The 20,838-nt window shown below is 48.4% G+C and overlaps 1 protein-coding gene across 5 annotated transcripts in view; it reads right to left on the bottom strand.

The window, feature by feature from the left end:
• The window catches only part of DPP6 (dipeptidyl peptidase like 6), a 1,185,884-nt gene that overhangs the window by 125,366 nt on the left and 1,039,680 nt on the right, over positions 1-20,838 (bottom strand). For all 5 annotated transcript variants that reach the window (XM_063641745.1, XM_055269771.2, XM_055269769.2 and 2 more), the window contains 2 exons: positions 5,860-6,014; positions 2,500-2,597 (listed from right to left, as the gene is read on the bottom strand). In XM_063641745.1, coding sequence (XP_063497815.1) covers positions 2,500-2,597; positions 5,860-6,014 — 253 coding nt within the window. The remainder of the gene's footprint in view (positions 1-2,499; positions 2,598-5,859; positions 6,015-20,838) is intronic.

The raw sequence follows: 20,838 nt of genomic DNA, 5'->3' as shown, positions 1-20,838 counted from the left end.
AATTACATGGTGACCACGCCCAGTAGAGATGCTGGTTGGGTGGTTGACTTTTTGAACCTAGAGTCCTGACCCAGGCCAGGTTGAGGTACACAGGTGAGAGTTGTCCACATACAAGGGGTACTTATAGCCACAAGATGGAACGATTGGAGGAGCCAGCCCTATGATCCGTGCCTTAACTCATCTAACTTTCAGAACTGTCCACGAGAGTAAACATGTTTATTATTAAAATTATCTCCATTTTACAGATGAGGAAACTGAAGCAGGGAGGCTGAGTAACTTGACAGAGTCCACAGAGCCAGAACTCGAACCCAGGCAGTTGGCTAGAGAACCTTCACTTGAAACCATTAGTTCTCAATCTGGGGACACTGGGCAATGGCTGGAGACATTTGTGATGGCCACAACTGGAGGGGGAAAAGGCGGATATTACAGCATCTAATGTGTAAGGCCAGGGATGCTGCCTAATGCTCTACGGCGCATAGGACTGCCCCCTACAGCACAGAATTGCTGAGCCCCAAATGTCACTAGCATGGACGTGTGGAAACTCTGACCTCCGCCGTGACACTGCCACCCTCCAGACCAGGTGGCCTCCTCTTCCACACGTCTCCACAGCCCTTCTCACACCTGCAGGGATTTACTTGCTAGTAATGACTTCTTCAGGATCCAGGTTCCCCTCCACACTGTGAACGAACTCCATGCTTCATTCGCCACCAAATTCCCACTGCTCAGGCAAACGGCCGGCAAACACTAAACATCTGCTCTACATTGAGTCTGGGATTCTGATATATCTGTGCTGACTTTTTTAAACTCTCAAAGATGTGTGATAGAGAAGCAGTATGAGAAAGTGTGACATTTGCATGCTACAAATTTACATTGCATATAAAATGCATTATTGCATTGAGCTTAGGAAATGAGAGCAACCAGAAAACCTGAAGCCCAGCATCCAGGCTTCAAGACCTGGCTGACACTAATTTTTCATTGTCCTTGAAGCTAATCAAGCCTGTGGAAACAGCATCACCAAATTGACTAAACGAGATTTTCAATTAACTCAAACAGATGGCTGAAATTTTCCAGGTGACTTTCCATATTAATTCAGTGAGTTTGCTGGACCAGGCCCCAGGAGGCTTGGCAGGGATGGGGGCTGAAAGGAAAACAATAAAATATATGGAACTTCAGGAGAAAAGCCAAAGCAATCATCTGAACTTTTTTTTTTTTTAATCTCAGCAGAAATATCACCAGCCAAATCAATTCAACTCTCCGAACCAGCACACACCTTGGGCTGACACCCCAGTGACCAGTCGTCCCTGGGAACAGCTGCTGGGGCCAGGTTCATCAAACCTCCAGAGGCTCAGGCCCTCCCATGTTGGGAAGAAGACCCATGCAGGGCTGAGAGGGACAGGCAGTGCCTCACCCTTCCTAGAGCACTGGACTTCTGGGCTTCATCCATCCACTTGGGGATCTTACAACATTATAAGTTTCACTGAAGAAAGATGAGGGGAAGGAATCGCAGTAGAATTCTGCAGAGGCCTCGGGCTTCTGTGCAGGAGCTCAGGGTGTGGGGCAAAGGTGGCATTGGAGCCACTTCAGGAGGCCAGCACATCATTCAGAGAGGTCCAGAGTCATCAGGTGCTGGAACCTCCATCCCCGGCTACTAGTAGCCAGAAGCTACTAGTAATATGGAGCTTTGAATGGAATAATAAAGGCCCAGGCTAGAGGTATAGCAAAATATGGGTTGGGTCTTTGCTGAGCCTCAGAACGAGTTATTCTTGGCTTAAATAGTGCCATTCATGAAATTTCAGAATCTATACATGAGTGGGTTCTGGCACCCCTAAAATCCCCTCCTCTTTTTAAGTCTCCCATCAATATTCTTAACAGAGAGAAGGTTGATGATGGTATAGCTGGACTCCGGAAGTATAATCATTCACCACACTGCTTGAATTTGGGGCAAATACTAAACTGATATTCAAACCACTTCACTTTGATCCTAAATCAGTTGTTTTGATTTAGAAAAAATCGACCACAATCAGATGCTAATAGTAATAACTCAATAACATTGTTAATACCTTCCACAGAGTTGCGACCTTACCAACTGGGAGATGTGGCTTTATTAGAATAGGATTTGCCACTGGAAAACTGCTCCATGCTCTAAAAAATGCTCTAAATACAGAGCACCATTAACAGAAGGTCAGACTCCATGGATTGTCTTGGGCAGACCGCATCATTTCCTCTGGTGTCCCCCTGAGGCATGGCTGGAGCCCAGCTCTCGGGAGGATAACCTGCACCTGACCTAAGGTGAAAAATAATAGTATTTGGTGAATGGTATTCTTTTCCTAGAAAACGGAATCATAAAGCAGTGAGGAAATCTTTAGGAAAGGTACCTTTTTCTTGGATGTTTAAATTCATTGCAAGATAAATCTGATCCAGAAGAGACCATGTACATTGAACATGCATCTTAGTTTTCTTTTTTTTTTTTTTTTTGTAACATAATAGAAGGAAGCAAACCTCATCCGTGGATCATCAGGCGGCATCATCTCCAGATCATGGGTGGGTCCATTTAAGCCAATAACATGTAGGGAAATGCTGGGGTTCTCACTTCCAGCCTGGGAATTAAAAAGGGGCAGAGACATGAACAAGCAGCCTCACGCAAGAGTGAACTTCAGCTCTGCAAAGCCTTTCCTGGGAGATTCCCAGGTGGGACTCCAGGACACTGGAGCTCCATATTAAGGAGCAGAATTAATGTGGAGAACAAATGGTTCATGTGTAGGGTTTTCAAAAGGACAAAGGGCTAAGTGGGCTGATTCTTGCTCTTCTAGAATCCCATCCACTTCCCATTCACCCAACTCCCCGGTTTGGCAATGTCAAGTGAGTACTGAGCCCCTTGCTTAAAAGAGAAGACGAGAAGAGGACTGGGGGAGAAAAGATGGATTGGATGCAAGGAATGGGAGAGGTGGAGGTGAGCAAATGATGGACATTGAGGAGCGGTGGCCATGCTCAGCGTGGGGAGAGATTAAGTCCTTCAAAAAGGAACTGGGGCACTATTCTGCTTCCCTGCCCCCCACTCTCTGGGGGACAAGTATGGGTCTGGGAGAGATGTGGGGCTTCCTCTTCAGGGGGACTTCAGAGTCTTGTCTGATGCTCTCACTTTCACCCTGCAGAAGATGTTCAGGTTTACAGAGGCTATCAGGTCCACGACAAGGCATGTCAGGCAGGCTTGCCTATTCATGCCTCTGATTGAGGAGTGGGTGGGAATGGGGCAAGGAGCATCTGAATTCTGTCAGCCAGAATGTGGATTTTCTATTAAAATATGAAACCCCAAATCTTGAGTAATCTGGGATTTCATAATCCCAGCTTCAGAGCACCTTCTGAGAGTTCGCTGTAAAATCAAGGGCACCCTACTGGATTCCAGGTTATCACTCCTAGACTGGGGAAACTCCCACAAAAAGATAATCATGGGAACCATTCATCTCTGGGTCAGATGAAGGTCAGACAGCCACCAGCTCTTCTGGCAAGTGGGGTGGCTGTGAACAGTTGGTAAGAAATGTAGAAGGGTTAGAAGGAAGTAGCATCAGTCCGGTACACTTTTCTCTATTTAATTATGCTTCCAACTAAAATCCTGGACCCTTCCACATGCTACAGACTAAGATCAATCAAGGTTAGCTGAAAAAGGAATGAAATAATTCTGTCAAAGGCAAATCCATGCCATGTTAACATCCGGATGCTCTCAGAATCGGAAAAGGCAGAAAGGAAGGCTGTGGCCATAAGGGCCTCATTCTTCTTCCTTCTGGGGCTCCCTTGGATGTTGGCCATGATGATCAAAGGCTGTTGAAAGGAGCCTGTATTACCAGGTGTATGGACTGAACATGTCCCTTAATTCATATGGTGCAGCCCTAACCCCCAGTGTGATGCTATTTGGAAGTAAGACCTTTGGGAGGTGATTGAGGTTAGACAAGGTCATGAGGGTGGCACCCTTGTGATGAGATCCATGTCCACAAAAGGAGAGGAAGAGACACCAGAGCCCTCTCTTGCCCTTTCATGTGAAGACATGGTGAGAAGGCAGCTGTCTGCAAGCCAGGAAGAGAGCCCTCACCAGGAACCAAATCAGCCGGAACCCTAATCTTGGACTTCCAGCCTCCACAACTGTGAGAAAGAAATTCCTGCGGTTTAAGCTGCCTAGGTCTGTGTTATTTTGTTGTGGCAGCTGGAGCTGACTAAGACACCAGGTGTTTCCTTTCTCTAGGCTGTGACTCTGGGAACCTCGCTGGCCTCATGTATCTGCCTTATAAGTTATCACTCCTCTTGCTGCAAACTGTAAGCCAGCTGGTCTGTGGGGGTGATTATGGCAGAGCAGCACATACCATCAGCTTTCAGAGCTCTCTGGTGGGCTAGGATGCTGAGGTTTAAATGCCCCCTGGCAGAGGCAGCGCATGGCAGGAAGTGAGCCTCCAGTCACCAGGCAGGGTGCAGGCAGGAAACTGCTAACCTCCATCAAGCCCAGGGGTCTTGGAGAAGTCTAGTGAAGCCAGAGGCCAGCACGGCAGACCCTATGTGTCCATGGGAGCTGTGTCCACACTCAGGCACTGGCCTCTCTCCAGCTGAGTGGCTGTGGAGGTTTTAGCATCAGGCCCTCCACTCACACTGGGATGCTTTGATTTGGTAACAAAGCGAGATTTGGATGTCCCTGCTCCCCCCAATATTCCCTCCCAGCCACTGGACACTTGCTGTTCTACTGGCTCATTGGGTCAGAACATGACTTTCTTGGTCCCTCTAGGCTGCTATAACAAAATACCATAAACTGAGTGTTTCACAAACAATAGCAATGCATCTCTCACAGCTCTGGGGACTGGAAGTCCAAGATCAAGGTGCCGGCTGATTCAGTATCTGGCAAGGGCCCAATTTCTGGTTCACAGAGGATGCTTTCTTGCTGTATTGTCACATGATGGAAACAGGGAGGGGTCTGTCTTATAAGGTGATATGGTTTGACTGTGTCCCCACCCAAATCTCATCTTGAATTCCCGTGTGTTGTGGGAGGGACCTGGTGGGAGGTAATTAAATCATGAGAGCAGGTCTTTCCCATGCTGGTCTCCTGATAGTGAATAGGTCTCACAAGATCTGATGGTTTTAAAAAGGTGAGTTTCCCTGCACAAGCTCTCTCCTCTTGTCTGCTGCCATGTAGGATGTACCTTTCACCTTCTGAGATGATCATGAGGCCTTCCCAGCCACGTGGAACTGTAAGTCCAATAAACCTTTCTTTTCTAAATTGCCCAGTCTTGGGTATGTCTTAATTAGCAGCGTGAAAACAGACAAATACATAAGGGCACTAATCCCAATCATGAAGGCTCTGCCCTCCATGTCTTGTCACCTCTCAGTGATCTCCCTGCTAATACCATCACCTTGGGGGTTAGGATTTTAATGTATGAATTTGGCAAGGACACAAATATTTAGCCCATAGCGGTGACCATGTGCAAAACAGCGTTGTCTAGACACAGGGGACCAGGGGCAGATGGAAGTCTTTCTGCCCTCCCAGAGGCCAAGCACAAAGTAGAAATAAGATGCATGAGAGAGGGCAGGTGTACCTTCATCACTGGGGAGTGGTGAGGGGAGGTACCCTGTGTATTTTGGTTCAGTGAAGCTCAGTCAGGTGATGAACAGTAGTTTGGTTATCTAAAAGAAGCAAACCTGCCAATGACTCAGCTCAACAGAGGCGGGAATGTAATGCAATGTAATGAGACATGATTAATCTTTCTTGTGTTAACTGCTTTGCTCATACACAAGTCTGATGATCACATCTGCACACTGAGTGAGCAGGGTCGGGGTGTTCATGAATAATTTAAAGAATTTGCTGTGCGGTGTCCCTTTGCCTACCTTGGGATAGTGGTAGGGCTTCACGGTGGGGTAGATGGAGCCGGTGTAAGTTGGGAGCTCCATGAGGGGGACACGGGAATCATTGATGGTGGCGTAGGCCAGTCTCGTGCCGTCCGGAGACCACCAGTGTGCGATGTGTGTCTTCAAAATCTCCTCTAAGGGAAAACAGAGTAGAGAAATGTGAAGAGTAACAAGTGAGTGGAAATTGGAGCTGCACAGGCAGGAACATGAGGTGGCCAGGAAAGAAACAGGTCCCCAGAGAGCCGCTTATCTGCTACAACCTTTGAGGAACCTTCACTGTGTTCTGCACATGCTTCCATTCCATGGGGGCTCAAGAAATGTCTGATGCTGATGACTAAGTCCAGCACAGGAAAACCCCATTAACCAAAGCTCAATCAAACAGGTGCTAATTGTCTGGAAGCGCTTTTTTTTTCTTTGCACACATTTGAGCACTATGAGCCCAACACGTACTTTTGAGTTGAACTATGATTGCACTATTGTTGATTATTACTTTAATATGATTTGAAAAACAGCACTGGAGAAAGTAAATTCACATGGAAGCATGTCCCATGCAGATGGAACCAAATGAGAAAGTGAACTCTGGCAGAGGCTGAGTCCCCCAAAACCAGACCAGGAATTTATGCACACACAGAGCTCCCTTCTCAGATAATGAGTCCAAAGGCCCAGTATGCTCCTTGCAGCACACAACGGGTGCAAGCTCACCCTGTGTGGCTTCTTACAAGAAGGGTACAAGCTCACTATGTATGGCAGAAAACCAAAACAGATCCATCTTCAGAAAGACTGAAATGAAAGACTGATTCTTTTGGGCTTCAACCAGAAACACCCATTATTCTTTCCTAGCCCATCAGTGTCTTGGTTAGAGTTTTAATGACAGATGAGTTTTCTAGGGTGTGATATCTATTCTAGAGGAGAAAATTCTACAGCGTTTCTTTCAACACGTTGGGAGAATACACTTCCCAAATGTAACCAGGGAACCCATTTCATTGTGAACAGCTCTTAGGTCAAGGGGTTCTGTCTTGTACGGGGTCTATATATAGTGTAAACTAATTCCCTCTAGATTTGCTTCTAAAATAATGATTAATATAATTCATGAGTCCCATCCAACTCACTATTATTAGGTGTGTACCATAAACCTGCTCTGTGTACCTGTATTGTAGGAAGGTGATTAAGGAGCCTGAAAACACATCACAGAAACAAAATGAGGACATCAAATGCAACAGAACAATGTAAATTGGAAGGAAGCCAAGGGCTGACTGCCCACAGGAGGGCACAGTCCCAGCCAGGGAAGAAGCAGCCCACAACAGCAACCTCCCAGGTCCCGCGGGAGGCAGCAGGAGGAGACCAGCTGGCCGGGAGGAGGGTTCATGAAGGGGGGCTTAGCGCCGGGTCATGTCATCCACGGTGGCGTTTCACAGCCAAGCCCAGAGGCCTGTAGCAGGCACGCTGACCATGCTCCTCCTGGGGTGGGTGCAGGAGCCAGGCTCTAAGGGCAGTGGGGCTGGGGGTGCGATGTGCCTGCCTGCCCCGCCCCTCCCCGCCCAGATGTCTGTGGCACCTAGCGTGAGTCTTCCTTATCTTGCCTTGGTCAGAATCCCAGCAGAAAGCCCCCCACCGAAGGTAGTGCCGAGTCTGCTGCAGACTCCTGAACAACTCAGTGGGGTCTCCTGAAATACAAAGCCTGTGGCGGGTCTGACCTCCTGTAGTCTGGTGAATCCCGGAGTATGGAGAGCAGCGCTCAGTGAGAAATGAATTCAGGAGGCCTGGTGCGCTGGACATGAACCCCAGTTCTGCTGTGTGTTCTTGAGTCCCGATCTGCAAAGCTAGGGGCACAACAGCCGCCTCTAGCATCCCCTTCCCCTCTGCGTCTGTCTCACAGCCTCAGAAGCTTTGGCAGTGCCGATAGAAGCTCAGAGGCCTGTGGAGGTCAGTGAGGAGAAGACAAAGGAAGGAAGCCAGACCTCCAGGGTCTGTAATTTTCCAGTCGCTTTGGCAGCCAGGAGGTGGACGTTCAGGTGCGAGTTTGGGATGAGGTGAGTCAGAAGTGACTTTATGCAGAGTCACCGGATCTGCCCGGGCTGCTTGCTTGGAATGGTGAGTAATTGACTCCAGCAGATGGTCTGCTGGAAAAAATAGGCACCATTTGCAATGCAATTTGTGGGTGATTGTGCTCAATCACGTCTGCGCTGCAGGGCCACAAGAAAGGGGCCAGTGGGGCTGGAGTAGAGTCCCTCCCTGGGAGTGAGCAGAATTCACAGGGCAGAGGGAGAAGGTGCAGAGCCCACAGAAATCAGCAGAGGAGCCCTGCAGCGGTTTCCACGGGACATTAATTCACAGCCGACTCGGGAAAATCCAAAACAGAAAAACGGCTGGCTGCAACAAGGGCTTTAAAAATGAAGCAGCTTTGGACAGAAACAAACAAACAACAATAACAACAACACCCCTCCGAAGAGACAACTCATTTATTTCTTTCCTTTGAACCCAAAGTAATCTTTTCTGAGACCAGAGGGATGATAAATCATCGACCACATGCAATATCAGGCCACTTTCATTCCTACCCCATAGGTTCCACAAGAGGCCACCAGGCAAGGGGCGCAAGGGTCACCCCTCATTTCCACCCAAGGTGGTTTGTATCTCATTTGTAGACTCGCTCTCTGACCTAAAGGAAATGCTGCTGCTTGGTTCTGACCAGCACAGACCAAAGTGGGTCATGCTTTTTGGGACAAGAGACTGAAAAATATGTGAGTGAAGGCTGGCCGCGAGGCTGGGCTGAGAATACTCTATTTCCATCGATCTCATCAGCAAATGCCAGAGTGTTTCCATGAAGCTCAATTCACTCTTCAGAGAAATGGGAGGTAGAACAAAACCATCACTCTAGGTTACCAAATGTAATGGTTAGAAGGAAACTTAGAGACACGCCTTTAATCCCAGCACTTTGGGAGGCTGAGGTGGGTGGATCACTTGAGGTCAGGAGTTCGAGACCATCCTGATCAACATGGTGAAACCCTGTCTCTACCAAAAACACAAAAATTAGCTGGGCATGGTGGTGCATGCCTATAATCCCAGCTACTCAGGAGGCTGAGGCAGGAGAATCATTACTTGAACCAGGGAGAAAGAGGTTGCAGTGAGCCGAGATCTTGCTGCTGCACTCCAGCCTGGGTGACACAGTGAGATTCGGTCTCAAAAAATAAAATAAAATAAAATAAAATAAAATAAAATAAAATAAGGGAACTTAGCGACCATTGGGTCATCGGGTTCAGGGATGACAGGTATCTGGTGTGTGTGATGGCAGAGTGTAGTTCCTCTCAATGTCATCCCACATCAAGACAGTGGCACATGCGAAGAACCTGTGCCACGCCAAAATGCCGGCTGTACAAAACTAGGGCAGTTTAGTTTCCGTTCCCTGAGTGTCCTTGAGCACATCGCTCCCTGCCATTTTTATTTTCCTGTACGTTAGTTGCTCATTAACATGATAATAAAGTATAAGAAACTTAAGGGGTAAAAAAGTGCTGGGCAGAAGAAACCTTGACATTTTAGCATTAATTCCAAATGTCCCTATTCTGCAAACATTTTTCTGCAGGATTCCAGCTTAATGAGGCAGTTGGCTTAAATGCCATGCACCAAATGTAGTTTAGAAGCAGAGTTTTGCAGAAGAAAAAAACCTATTTCATCAAGGAAATTAATTGCATGGACGCCTGCCTTGGAACAAAATGAATCACTTGGCTTTCTGAGTAAGTATAATTAACTCGGGAAAACTAGAGAATACATCTTTTCTTCACCTTCCCTGTCCTGCTGGGGGGCTACTTTAGCATCAGAAAAGAAAGATACATCTGGGGATAGTCTGTGGTCAATGGCTGCTTCTCTCTTGAAGATGCCAAAAGTTGTATCCAGAGCTTCAGCCCCAGGTAGGATCTGGGCTGGTTATTTTTCATTTTTTGTCACTATACCTTGAAGAAACCACTGCCATTATTTGGAGTGTTATTCATTCCTGCCAAACAGCATTAAGGTCATATTCAGTAGGACAAAATCCCTTCGCGCTCAAGGCGATAAAGGCCAATGCAACAACGAAGAGGAATCTTCACATTTTCCAGGTTGTTTGACAGATCCAGATGAAGAGGCAACCACCACTATTATTTCACATTTGCCTAGTGAGGTTTAGGGGGGTTTGCAGGGGAGTCCATTGGATGGTTGTGCATATGTGTGTGCTGCTGATACAGATGCTGGGGCCGCACTTCAGGCAGGAGAGCTGGTATTTGTTGGGGGCAGTGAGGAGGATATAGGCTCCTTTTCTGCAAAACCTCTTCAGGTGAGTTTGGTGCACATTCTGGTTAACAATGACTAGCTGGAAGAGAGGAAATCCTGGCATTTGCAACATAGTAGATAAACCTGGAGGACTTGTGCTAAGTGAAATAAGCCAGGCACAGAAAGACGAATGCTGAATGATCTCATTCACATGTGTGCTGTGGTTTGGAAGTGGTTTGTTTGTCCCCACTAAAGCTCATGTTGAAATCTAATTCCCAATGTGTAGGTGTTGGGAGATGGGGACTAGTGGGAGGTGTCTGGGTTATGGGGGTGGATCTCTCATGAATGGTTTGGTGCTGCTTTCTTAGGAGTGAGTTCTCTCTCTGGAGAGAATGTGATGCACCTACAAGCTTATATTAAGTCCCCCTTTACAACTGAGGAATTGGAGGTCCAGGGAAATTAACCTTATTGAACAAAGACTGAGTACTCAGTACACACAATTTCCTAGGGTACTGAGACAAAGCTTGGAAGTTTGTAATACAGTAAACAGAAGGAGAGCTGCAACTTGCAACTCAGGGAAAATGGGCAAGGTAGAAACCAGAAAGAACTGTGGGGTCTGGGAACACAGAGAGGCCTCTTTCTTGTTGGAGGAAATTAGAGAAGGCTCTTGTGGAAGGTGGAATGGCAGGACCTGCTCATTGTCCTCCAACACCCATGGTCCCTTCTCTTTTTAGTAAGAAAACCAATGGCTTGTAGGTGGGCACACGGCCTCCCAGGATAAAGACCTTTCCCAGCCTCCCCAGACGTGAGGTTGGGTGTGTGCTGAGTTCCTGCTGCTGGGATGAGAAAAGGTGATGAGTGACACCTGGCTCCTGCCTTTAAGGGGAAAGGGTGTGACCACTGCCTCTCTTTCCCACTTCTTGTTGGCTGGAGTGGAGATCTCATTGGCCACACAGGTGACAGTAACACTATCATGGACCTAACAGGTCAAGAATAAGGTGAATTCTTGAGGTCCTTAGTATAACATCAGATGAAGCTCCTCTAGCAAATCCACTGAGTGAGAGTGGTCTAGTCAACTCCGTTCACAAGAGGAAGACAGACTGCCCAACACGTGCCATTTTAGCCTCTACAAAGGACCCAAGCCCAGGAAAGGACAGCTCTCCCCTGCTGTATTCTGGCAATGCTTTAATAAGGAAGAGAGACTCCACTTCCAAATGACAGCCAAGGCCTAAGATGCAGTGCCCAGGGCACAGAGGTGAAGAGTGCCCACAGAGCTCAGGTGTGGTGCAGATGGAGGTGGGGCATCCAAATCCACAGGTCTGCTGCAAGGTGAGTGCACAGCAGAAAGGGCACAGGGGTGTGGGTAGAGAGGGCACCAAGAGGAGTTCTAGAAAGTACAAAAAGGGAGGCCAGGAGTGAGGCAGACTTAAAATCCCCTTGGCAGTTGTATCTAGGGGGGTCCCCGCACCCTCCTGCCGCACCTGCCAATGAAGTCCAGCTAAAGAGAAATCCAAAGCCAGCTTAGGGAGCACAGACGTGAGGCTGAAGGGAAATAGGAGGCTTTAGGGTTCTCTGGGGAAATGGAACTTGCTGCTGTTTCTCTAAGAGCTCTTCTCACATGCGCTCCTGCAGAATAGGCTCCTTAGGCCCTCACTGGCCTTGTTGTTCTGGGTGAGGAAAGGCCAAGGTGGGAGGCCAGGATGCATTTTTATTAGGAGCACGCAGGCTGCTGATGGAGGCTGTGGAATCCATGGCTAACCCCTCGCATCTGTATCTCATCCTATGGACAAGCGACCTGTGCCTAGTTCAGGGGGAGGAAGAGTGTGAGGAGAACATTTACTTCATCTCTCTCTCTCTTCCCTCAGCAGCACCCATTTTTCTTTTCTTTTCTTTCTTTTTTTTTGAGATGGAGTCTCGCTCTGTCACCCAGGCTGGAGTGAGTGGCACAATCTCGGCTCACTGCAACCTCTGCCTCCCAGGTTCAAGTGATTCTCCTGCCTCAGCCTTCTGAGTAGCTGGGATTACAAGCACCCGCCACCACACCCAGCTAATTTCTGTATTTTTAGTAGAGACGGGGTTTCACCATGTTGGCCAGGCTGGTCTCGAACTCCTGACCTCGGGTGATCCACCCGCCTGGGCCTCTCAAAGTGCTGGGATTACAGGCATGAGCCACTGCACCCAGCTGGCAGCAGAGCCGTTTCTGAATGGTCAGAAGTCAAAGGCAGCCACGATGTGGAACTAGCACGACTAAGATTTCTCCTTCTCTTGCTGTTAAAGCAATCCCCTGCCACTTCCACACTTTGGTGATTTTCTTAGTACTTGCTGCTTCATTGAACCACCAGAGGCAGGCTGGACACATTGGGAGCCTCCTGTTGCCTGGATTTTCTTTTAGGAACTCGGTATCCCAGAATTCAAAACTCGTGTTTTCTTAAAGACAGAATGTAAAGTTAAAGACTCCCTCCAAGAGCAGAGCATAAAATGTTCCTGAGTTTTTAACTGCAGCAGAGATGGCTGAGCACTTGCTTGAAGCAGGAGGATCCCAGGAAGACTTCTCTTTTCTACAGGTTCTAAGCTTCCGGGCCTACTGAGCCCTGCCGGTTACTATTTTGTGGTCTTTTCCAAGGTCAGTGTTGTGCAGAGGCTCAGCGAAAGCAAGGCCGTCGGGTCCAATGCCATGCTCAGCCCGTGAATTCAACTATTGAGGAAGGCCGTGGGGCACACAGCTGCCTAGAGTAGGCACAGAACATCAGAAGCCTCTTCCCAAGATGCCTCCACAGATACTTCTTGCCATTATTTGTGGTTAGGGGTTATTCATGCCCTTTCTCTATGAAGTCACTGATGTCTCAGTATAATTTACTTCACAGAGACTGACACGTTGCTGAGCGTGGCACACTGTATTTTCCAAAATTAGCCTCAGAGCTACTTCCAGGGCGTGAGACTCCCCAAGGATGAGGTGATTCTTTGCTCCTTGAACCAGGGCAGGGTTTTGAATGAAGAGAATGTGGCAGAAAGTGATGGCTTGTGAAACTAGGTCATAAAGGGTGTGTTACAGTTCAGATGTGTGTCCCCGTCCGAATGTCATGTTGAATTGTCATTCTGATAGTAGGGTTGGGGCTGGGTGGGAGCCACTGAATCATGGGGCTGGATTTCTCGTGAATGGTTTAGCACCATCCACTCCGTGCTGTCCTCATGATAGTGAGTGGCTTCTCATGAGATCTGGCTGTTTGGGACATGGATGAAGCTGGAAACCATCATTCTGAGCAAACTATCGCAAGGACAGAAAACCAAACACCGCATGTTCTCACTCATAGGTGGGAATTGAACAATGAGAACACTTGGACACAGGGCGGGGAACATCACACAGTGGGGCCTGTCGTGGGGTGGGGGGAGGGGGAAGGATAGCATTAGGAGATATACCTAATAAAAATGACGAGTTAATGGGTACAGCACACCAACATGGCACATGTATACATATGGAACAAACCTGCACATTGTGCACATGTACCCTAGAACTTAAAGTATAAAACATAAAAATAAAAATAAAAAATAAAACCATGAAGAAACAGAAGTGTGTGGCGCCTCCCTCACCCCTACTCACACCCTCCCACTCCTGCTCCCGCCACGTGATGTGTCTGCTCCTCATTGGCCTTTGCCCATGATTGGAAGCTTCCTGAGGCCTCTCCAGAAGCAGATGCCTCTATGCTTCCTGCACAGCCTGCAGAACCAGGAGCCAATTAAACCTCTTTTCTTTCTAACTTACCCAGCCTCAGGGATTTCTTTATCGCACTGCGGGAATGGCCTCGTACAGGGTGGTATGGCTTTCCCCTGGCTCGCTCTTGCTCGGGTCACTCACTCTGAACACCGTCTGCTATGTTGTGAGCAAGCCCTGGCCAAACGGAGAGGCCACGTTTGGTGTCCTGGCTGGCACAGAGCAGGCCTCAGCTAGCAGCCAGCATCAGCCACGGACGCGTGAGTGGGCAAGCCCTGCCTCCAGACTGCTCAGTCCCTTCTGGTCACCCTAGTTGGTGCAGAGCAGAGGAGGAAAGAGCTACGCCCAGTTTACAGATTTGCAGTTTTTTGCCATTGTATTTTGGATTACTGAACTCAAATTTAGTTTAAAAAAAGTTTTGAGCTGGGTGCGGTGGCTCACACCTGTAATCCCAGCACTTTGGGAGGCTGAGGTGGGTGGATCACTTGAGGTCAAGAGTTTGAGACCAGCCTGGTCAACATGGTGAAACCCCGTCTCTACCGAAAATACAAAAATTAGCCAGGCAAGGTGGCGGGCACCTGTAGTCCCAGCTATTCGGGAGGCTGAGGCAGGAGAATTGCTTGAACCTGGGAGGTGGAGGTTGCAGTGAGTCGAGATTACACCATTGCACTCAAGCCTGGGCGACAGAGCAAGACTCTGTCTCAAAAAAGAAAAAAAAAAAAAGTTTTGAAAGAGGAAGGCTGATCCAGTACGCCAGGCTCCTTTGTCCTTCTTTTTGTTTTGTTTTCTCTGACCCTTTCCTCTTCATTTGTATTGTGGGCACCTGAGGGAGCTTCCAGAACTTCTGGGCCTGATGTCTTCTGCTCACCTGCCTCATGCTCAAACAGGTCCCAGTGTGGCAAGGATGTTCTCTCGTTTCTCACTCATTTGTTAATCGACTGGGTCATCCACCCACTCAGTTGCTCAAGAGAGAAGCAAGCATCCTGATAATGAAACAATGCCTCAAAGAGTTAAAGAAACTAACGGCTAACAGAAGTTCTTGAGTTTGCAGAATGGCAGACAAGAACAGAAACAACCTGCTCAAACACTGACGCTGCCTCCGCCCCGTGATAAGACAACTGGCTGAAGTCTGTCAGAACCAAGTTGGTCAACTGGGGTCTGTGCAAAATGAGCTTGCTGACGTCATGGCCTGAATTTCCACTGCTACCCCCCTGAATTTGCACATACAGCCCATGAGTAATCGCGAGGAAATAATTGTGCGTGCTGAAGGGCTTTCCAAACCTCCCCTTTCCTTCCACCAATCACCTGTTAATCCCAGAATCCGCCTGCTGAATCCTTTTCTTTTAAAAATAAAATTACTGCCTTGAAGCCAGCACAGGGAGGCAGAATTGAGCTGGATGTCTGTCTCCTTGGGAATAGACTGTCTTTTCTTTTTTTTTTTTTTTTTTTTGAGAAAGAATCTTGTTCTGTCACCCAGGTTGGAGTGCAGTGGCATGATTTCTGCTCATTGCAACCTCTGCCTCCTGGGTTCAAGCGATTCTTCCGCCTCAGCCTCCCAAGCAGCTGGGACTACGGGTGCATGCCACCACGCCCAGCTATTTTTTTATGTTTTTAGTAGAGGTGGGGTTTCACCATATTGGCCAGGCTGGTCTTGAATTCCTGACCTCGTGATCCATCTGCTTTGGCCTCCCAAGGCCAAGAGCCACCGTGCCTAGCTGGGAATAGACTTTTAATATAAAGCTTTTCTTTTCTGAAAATCCTGGTGTCACCGTATTGGCATCTAGTGCACAGGCAGCGAGCCCCTTCTGCAACCCCATGGATTGAGGACACGCTATCTGGCTGGACACAGAGAGGGGCCTTACAGGGAACTGGAGGAACAGAATGGATGTCTGCTGGCCTCCGCACTGTGGAACAATGCTGGAGGTTTTAATTCAAATTTATTTTTGAAGTAGGGGGTCCCAGCTTAGGCCTCCCCTGGAATTCAGACAAGAGCTAGAGGCTGTGCTAAGAGCTGGATTTGCATAAGGCTCAGGGGAGAGGGAAGCGGAAGGAAAGACTGCACAGTGGCCTCTGCCTGGCCTCAAGAGTCCAGCCTATGGGTGGTCCCCTTCTGCCCTATTGCCACTGCCCCTTGTGCTAGGCATAGGAGACAGGCTGCTCCTGGGAGGACGTCCCCGTGCTCTTGAGTTGTGTGATTGAGAAGCCTCACTGCTCACCCTCCTTCTCCCTTCCCTGCTGTTAATTGCCTGCTGATGTGAAGGAGACATTTAAAGTACAAGTGGCACCTCATCGGGGAGGATAATCAAGTGACAAGCAAACATGCGAAGATGGGGGAAGCAATGGGCCGGAGTGCACACTTCTGGACAGTCTGCGGGAACTTGCTGTGGAATGGGAGCGTCCTTGCGGGGTGGTGGCGAGGGGTGAATTCGCACCGGGGGCTGGAGAAGCTGGTCTCAGGGCTTCTCCCCTTCATGGGCCTTTGCTTCCATTCACAATCTTCTGTCCTTTTTCTAAAGAGGATCCCCCAAATTTCACAGACTCTAGGCCCCTCAAAATTGGGATCTGCCCTAGTAAAGAGAAGAGCAACTTTGAGAGGAAAATCCATAGACAAATGCCTGGGTCCCACCTGCTGCTTATAGAGGCCATGTGCTCTCACGGGAAGGACGCGAACAGGCAGTGGGACCCGGGCTCCAGTTCTGGTCCCACCTCTCTGGGCTGCTTTTCTTCTACTGTAAAATGAGGGGTTGGCTTAGCTCACTTGTTTTTCAAACTCTGTGAATATGAGCATCCCTGCTTACAAACAAAACAAAACCAACAAACAAAAACCTGCAGTTATCAGTTTAATTCAGTTCTAAACATTCAATGTCTTTTTAAAAATAATCTGTATTTTGGCCAGGTGCAGTGGCTCACGCCTGTAATCTCAGCACTTTGGGAGGCTGAGGAGAGCAGATCACTTAAGGTCAGGAGTTTGAGACCAGCCTGGTCAACATGGTGAAACCCCGTCTCTACTAAAAATACAAAAATTAGCTGGACATGGCAGTGCATGCCTGTAATCCCAGCTACTCAGGAGGCTGAGGCAGAAGAATCGCTTGAACCCAGGAGGTGAAGATTTCAGTGAGTTGAGATTGAGCCACTGCACTCCAGCCCGGGCAACAGAGCGAGGCTCTGTCTCAAAAAAAAAAAAAAAAAAAAAAAATATGTTATTTCCTTCATCACAGTCTGAAAAGATTTCAGTGTAATGGGACATACAAGGCACTGTGGTCCTACACAGAACCGGGTGTGGTCATGGACTTGAGGGCCTTCTGAGGCAGCTCCATGGCCTGTTTCCCATCCCTGACTCACCCACCAACTCAGCCTTGTTAGAGAGGTTCTAGAATGTCTGCCACCTGATGCAACTCCACGCTGTTTCCTAAGCTCTTCAAAGTCACCGCCAACTACAGGTTCCCAGGACAGGGCACAGGCAAGAACATGTCTGCAAGAGGCCGTGTTTGCCCACCTGAAGGGGGCGTGGATTTAGTGAAGACAGAAGGTGCCTGTGCCCAAAAGGCAGAGCCGCCAGGAGGCCGTGGGGGGAGAGCGTGGCGGGAGTGGGCGGCGGGGAGAGCGCGGCGCTTGGTTGGGGCCACTCAGACACCCCCTCCTTGGGCTGGTCTCCGACCTGCCTGAGCCACTTCCTGGTCTGCACCCCTTCCTCCTCACAGAGTTGAGGTGACCAGCAGATGACTCTTGGGCCCCCTGGCAACCTGTGAAGGCCTGAACACCCCTGTGGTAACAGGGATTATCGTGAACGCTTGTTGATCGTGCCCCTCCCGTGTGTCCGAGATTTTCCATCCTAGCGCCTGCGTTCACCACGACTATCCCAGTACTGTGATACAGACTCTCCAGAGGATAGACAAGAGGCCAGGACACTGTCTCCAGCCATGAGAATCTCCCCACCTAGGGAGGAAACATCTTACCCTGGATCAGGAAGCAGAAATCTGAGCAAAAATGGCTGGCCTCCCCATCACGCTACCTGACTTTAAACTGTACTACAAGGCTACAGTAACCAAAACAGCATGGTACTGGTACCACAACAGAGACATAGATCAATGGAACAGAACAGAGCCCTCAGAAATGATGCCGCATAGCTACAACTATCTGATCTTTGACAAACCTGACAAAAACAAGAAATGGGGAAAGGATTCCCTATTTAATAAATGGTGCTGGGAAAACTGGCTAGCCATATGTAGAAAGCTGCAACTGGATCCCTTCCTTACACCTTATACAAAAATTAATTCAAGATGGATTAAAGACTTATATGTCAGACCTAAAACCATTAAAATCCTACAAGAAAACCTAGGCAATACCATTCAGGACATAGGCGTGGGCAAGGACTTCATGTCTAAAACACCAAAAGCAATGGCAACAAAAGCCAAAATCGACAAATGGGATCTCATTAAACTAAAGAGCTTCTGCACAGCAAAAGAAACTATCATCAGAGTGAACAGGCAACCTACACAATGGGAGAAAATTTTTGCAACCTACTCATCTGACAGAGGGCTAATATCCAGAATCTACAATGAACTCAAACAAATTTACAAGAAAAAAACAAACAACCCCATCAAAAAGTGGGCAGAGGACATGAACAGACACTTCTCAAAAGAAGACATTTATGCAGCCAAAAAACACATGAAGAAATGCTCATCATCACTGGCCATCAGAGAAATGCAAATCAAAACCACAGTGAGATACCATCTCACACCAGTTAGAATGGCCATCATTAAAAAATCAGGAAACAACAGGTGCTGGAGAGGATGTGGAGAAATAGGAACACTTTTACACTGTTGGTGGGACTGTAAACTAGTTCAACCATTGTGGAAGTCAGTGTGGCGATTCCTCAGGGATATAGAACTAGAAATACCATTTGACCCAGCCATCCCATTACTGGGTATATACCCAAAGGACTATAAATCATGCTGCTATAAAGACACATGCACACGTATGTTTATTGCGGCACTATTCACAATAGCAAAGAGTTGGAACCAACCCAAATGTCCAACAACGATAGACTGGATTAAGAAAATGTGGCACATATACACCATGGAATACTATGCAGCCATAAAAAATGATGAGTTCGTGTCCTTTGTAGGGACATGGATGAAACTGGAAACCATCATTCTCAGTAAACTATCGCAAGGACAAAAAACCAAACACCGCATGTTCTCACTCATAGGTGGGAATTGAACAATGAGAACTCATGGACACAGGAAGGGGAACATCACGCTCCGGGGACTGTTGTGGGGTGGGGGGAGGGGGGAGGGACAGCATTAGGAGATACACCTAATGCTAAATGACGAGTTAATGGGTGCAGGAAATCAACATGGCACATGGATACATATGTAACAAACCTGCACATTGTGCACATGTACCCTAAAACCCTAAGGTATAATAAAAAAAAAAAATAATAAAAAAAAAAAAAAAAAAAAAAAAAAAAAAAAAAATGGCTGGCCTCCCACGCCCTCAGTGCAGGCAGGCACCTTATGAAGGCCCTCTTAGTGCAAAACGACTTGTGTAAAAATCAGTCAAGACCAAGAGAAATAATTGACTATTGATCCCATCTCAGTTCTGCATTGTCTCTGAGTGAGGCAGGAGGGCTGCAGTGGGGAAGGAGAGGGAACTTTTCAATGCACTGAGCACCCACTGAGCAGTGGGCAACAGCTGGTGCATTTGCAGACACTTGCAGGGCCTCGCAGGGAGGGACACACACACCCAATAAAAAGGAGAAGAGGCTGGCCAGTTCCTCAGGGGACGTGAGGGATGGAGAATAGGCTGGCCAGTTCCTCAGCAGATGTGAAGGATGGAGAAGGGGCTGGCCAGTTCCTCAGGGGACATGAGGGATGGAAAGGGGCTGGCCTGTTTCTCAGGGGCTGTGAGGGATAGAGAAGAGGCTGGCCAGTTCCTCAGGGGCCATGAGGGATGGAGAAGGGGCTGGTCAGTTCCTCAGGGGATGTGAGGGATGGAAAGGGGCTGGCCTGTTTCTCAGAGGCTGTGAGGGATGGAGAAGGGGCTGGCCAGTTCCTCAGGGGCTGTGAGGGATGGAGAAGGGAACCACAGCTTTGACTGTGGCGGGCCTAATGCACCTTCATTTTCCTCTCATTGTTCTAGGAATATCTTGCGAGCTGAATCAAGTATCACAACAAGCTATCATCAGGTGGAGGCCAGGAAGGAGAACGTGGACAAGGACCATCCTAGCAGGCTTCCTGGATGGGGAGGGGAAAGGGGATTAAGGATTAGGAAGTGATGGGAACAGAGCACCTTAAGGAGGTGGGATGGGTGGCAGGCAGCAGCACGGCCTCAGGAGCTAGACTTTCGAGGCTGAAATCCGGCCCTGCCCCCCACCAGCTGTGACCTTGGGCAAGTGACCTAGCCCCTGGGCACCTCAGTTTCCTCCTCTGTAAACAGGGATAGAAGCAGGCTGCCCTCACTGGGTTGTTGATGTGAGAGCTCTATTAATTATTATTCATAAAATCATCTACTATTGCCTGGACTCTGTAGGTGTCATAAAACGTTGATTATGACCATGGGGCTGCATGCCAGCCTCGGGGGCTTGGAGACGTATAGGCAGGGGCCCAACTGAGGGAGCAGAGGAAGCCACAAGGGAAGATGAGCCCAGGATGAGATGATCCGAGAGCCAAGTGTGGGGCGCTGCCGAGCCTTCTGACCTGGGGCCTGGTGAGCCCAGGCCTCTGGACATCTCAGGGCTTCTACTGACAGAGTTACCTCACTATCATGGGAAACCTCTTTATTCATCGCCCTCGTTGTTCTGGGAAGTTGGAGAAGAGAGAAAGAGCAAACGGCTCACTCTTCCCTAGGGGGGTTGGAGCAGCTGACCACTGTCCTGCCAGCAGCCACAGGCCTTGGGGCCAACAAGGCTCCTTGTTCTTTTTCACTGCACATTTTCGAAGGCCTCTGCAAAAAGCATATTTCCTCTGCAACACAACAACCCAACAGTGCCCCTCAAGTCCTCGCCA

This window comes from Symphalangus syndactylus, chromosome 6 (genome assembly GCF_028878055.3).
Source record: "Symphalangus syndactylus isolate Jambi chromosome 6, NHGRI_mSymSyn1-v2.1_pri, whole genome shotgun sequence".
Taxonomy (NCBI): domain Eukaryota; kingdom Metazoa; phylum Chordata; class Mammalia; order Primates; family Hylobatidae; genus Symphalangus; species Symphalangus syndactylus.
This window is presented reverse-complemented; position numbering and strand designations above follow the sequence as displayed.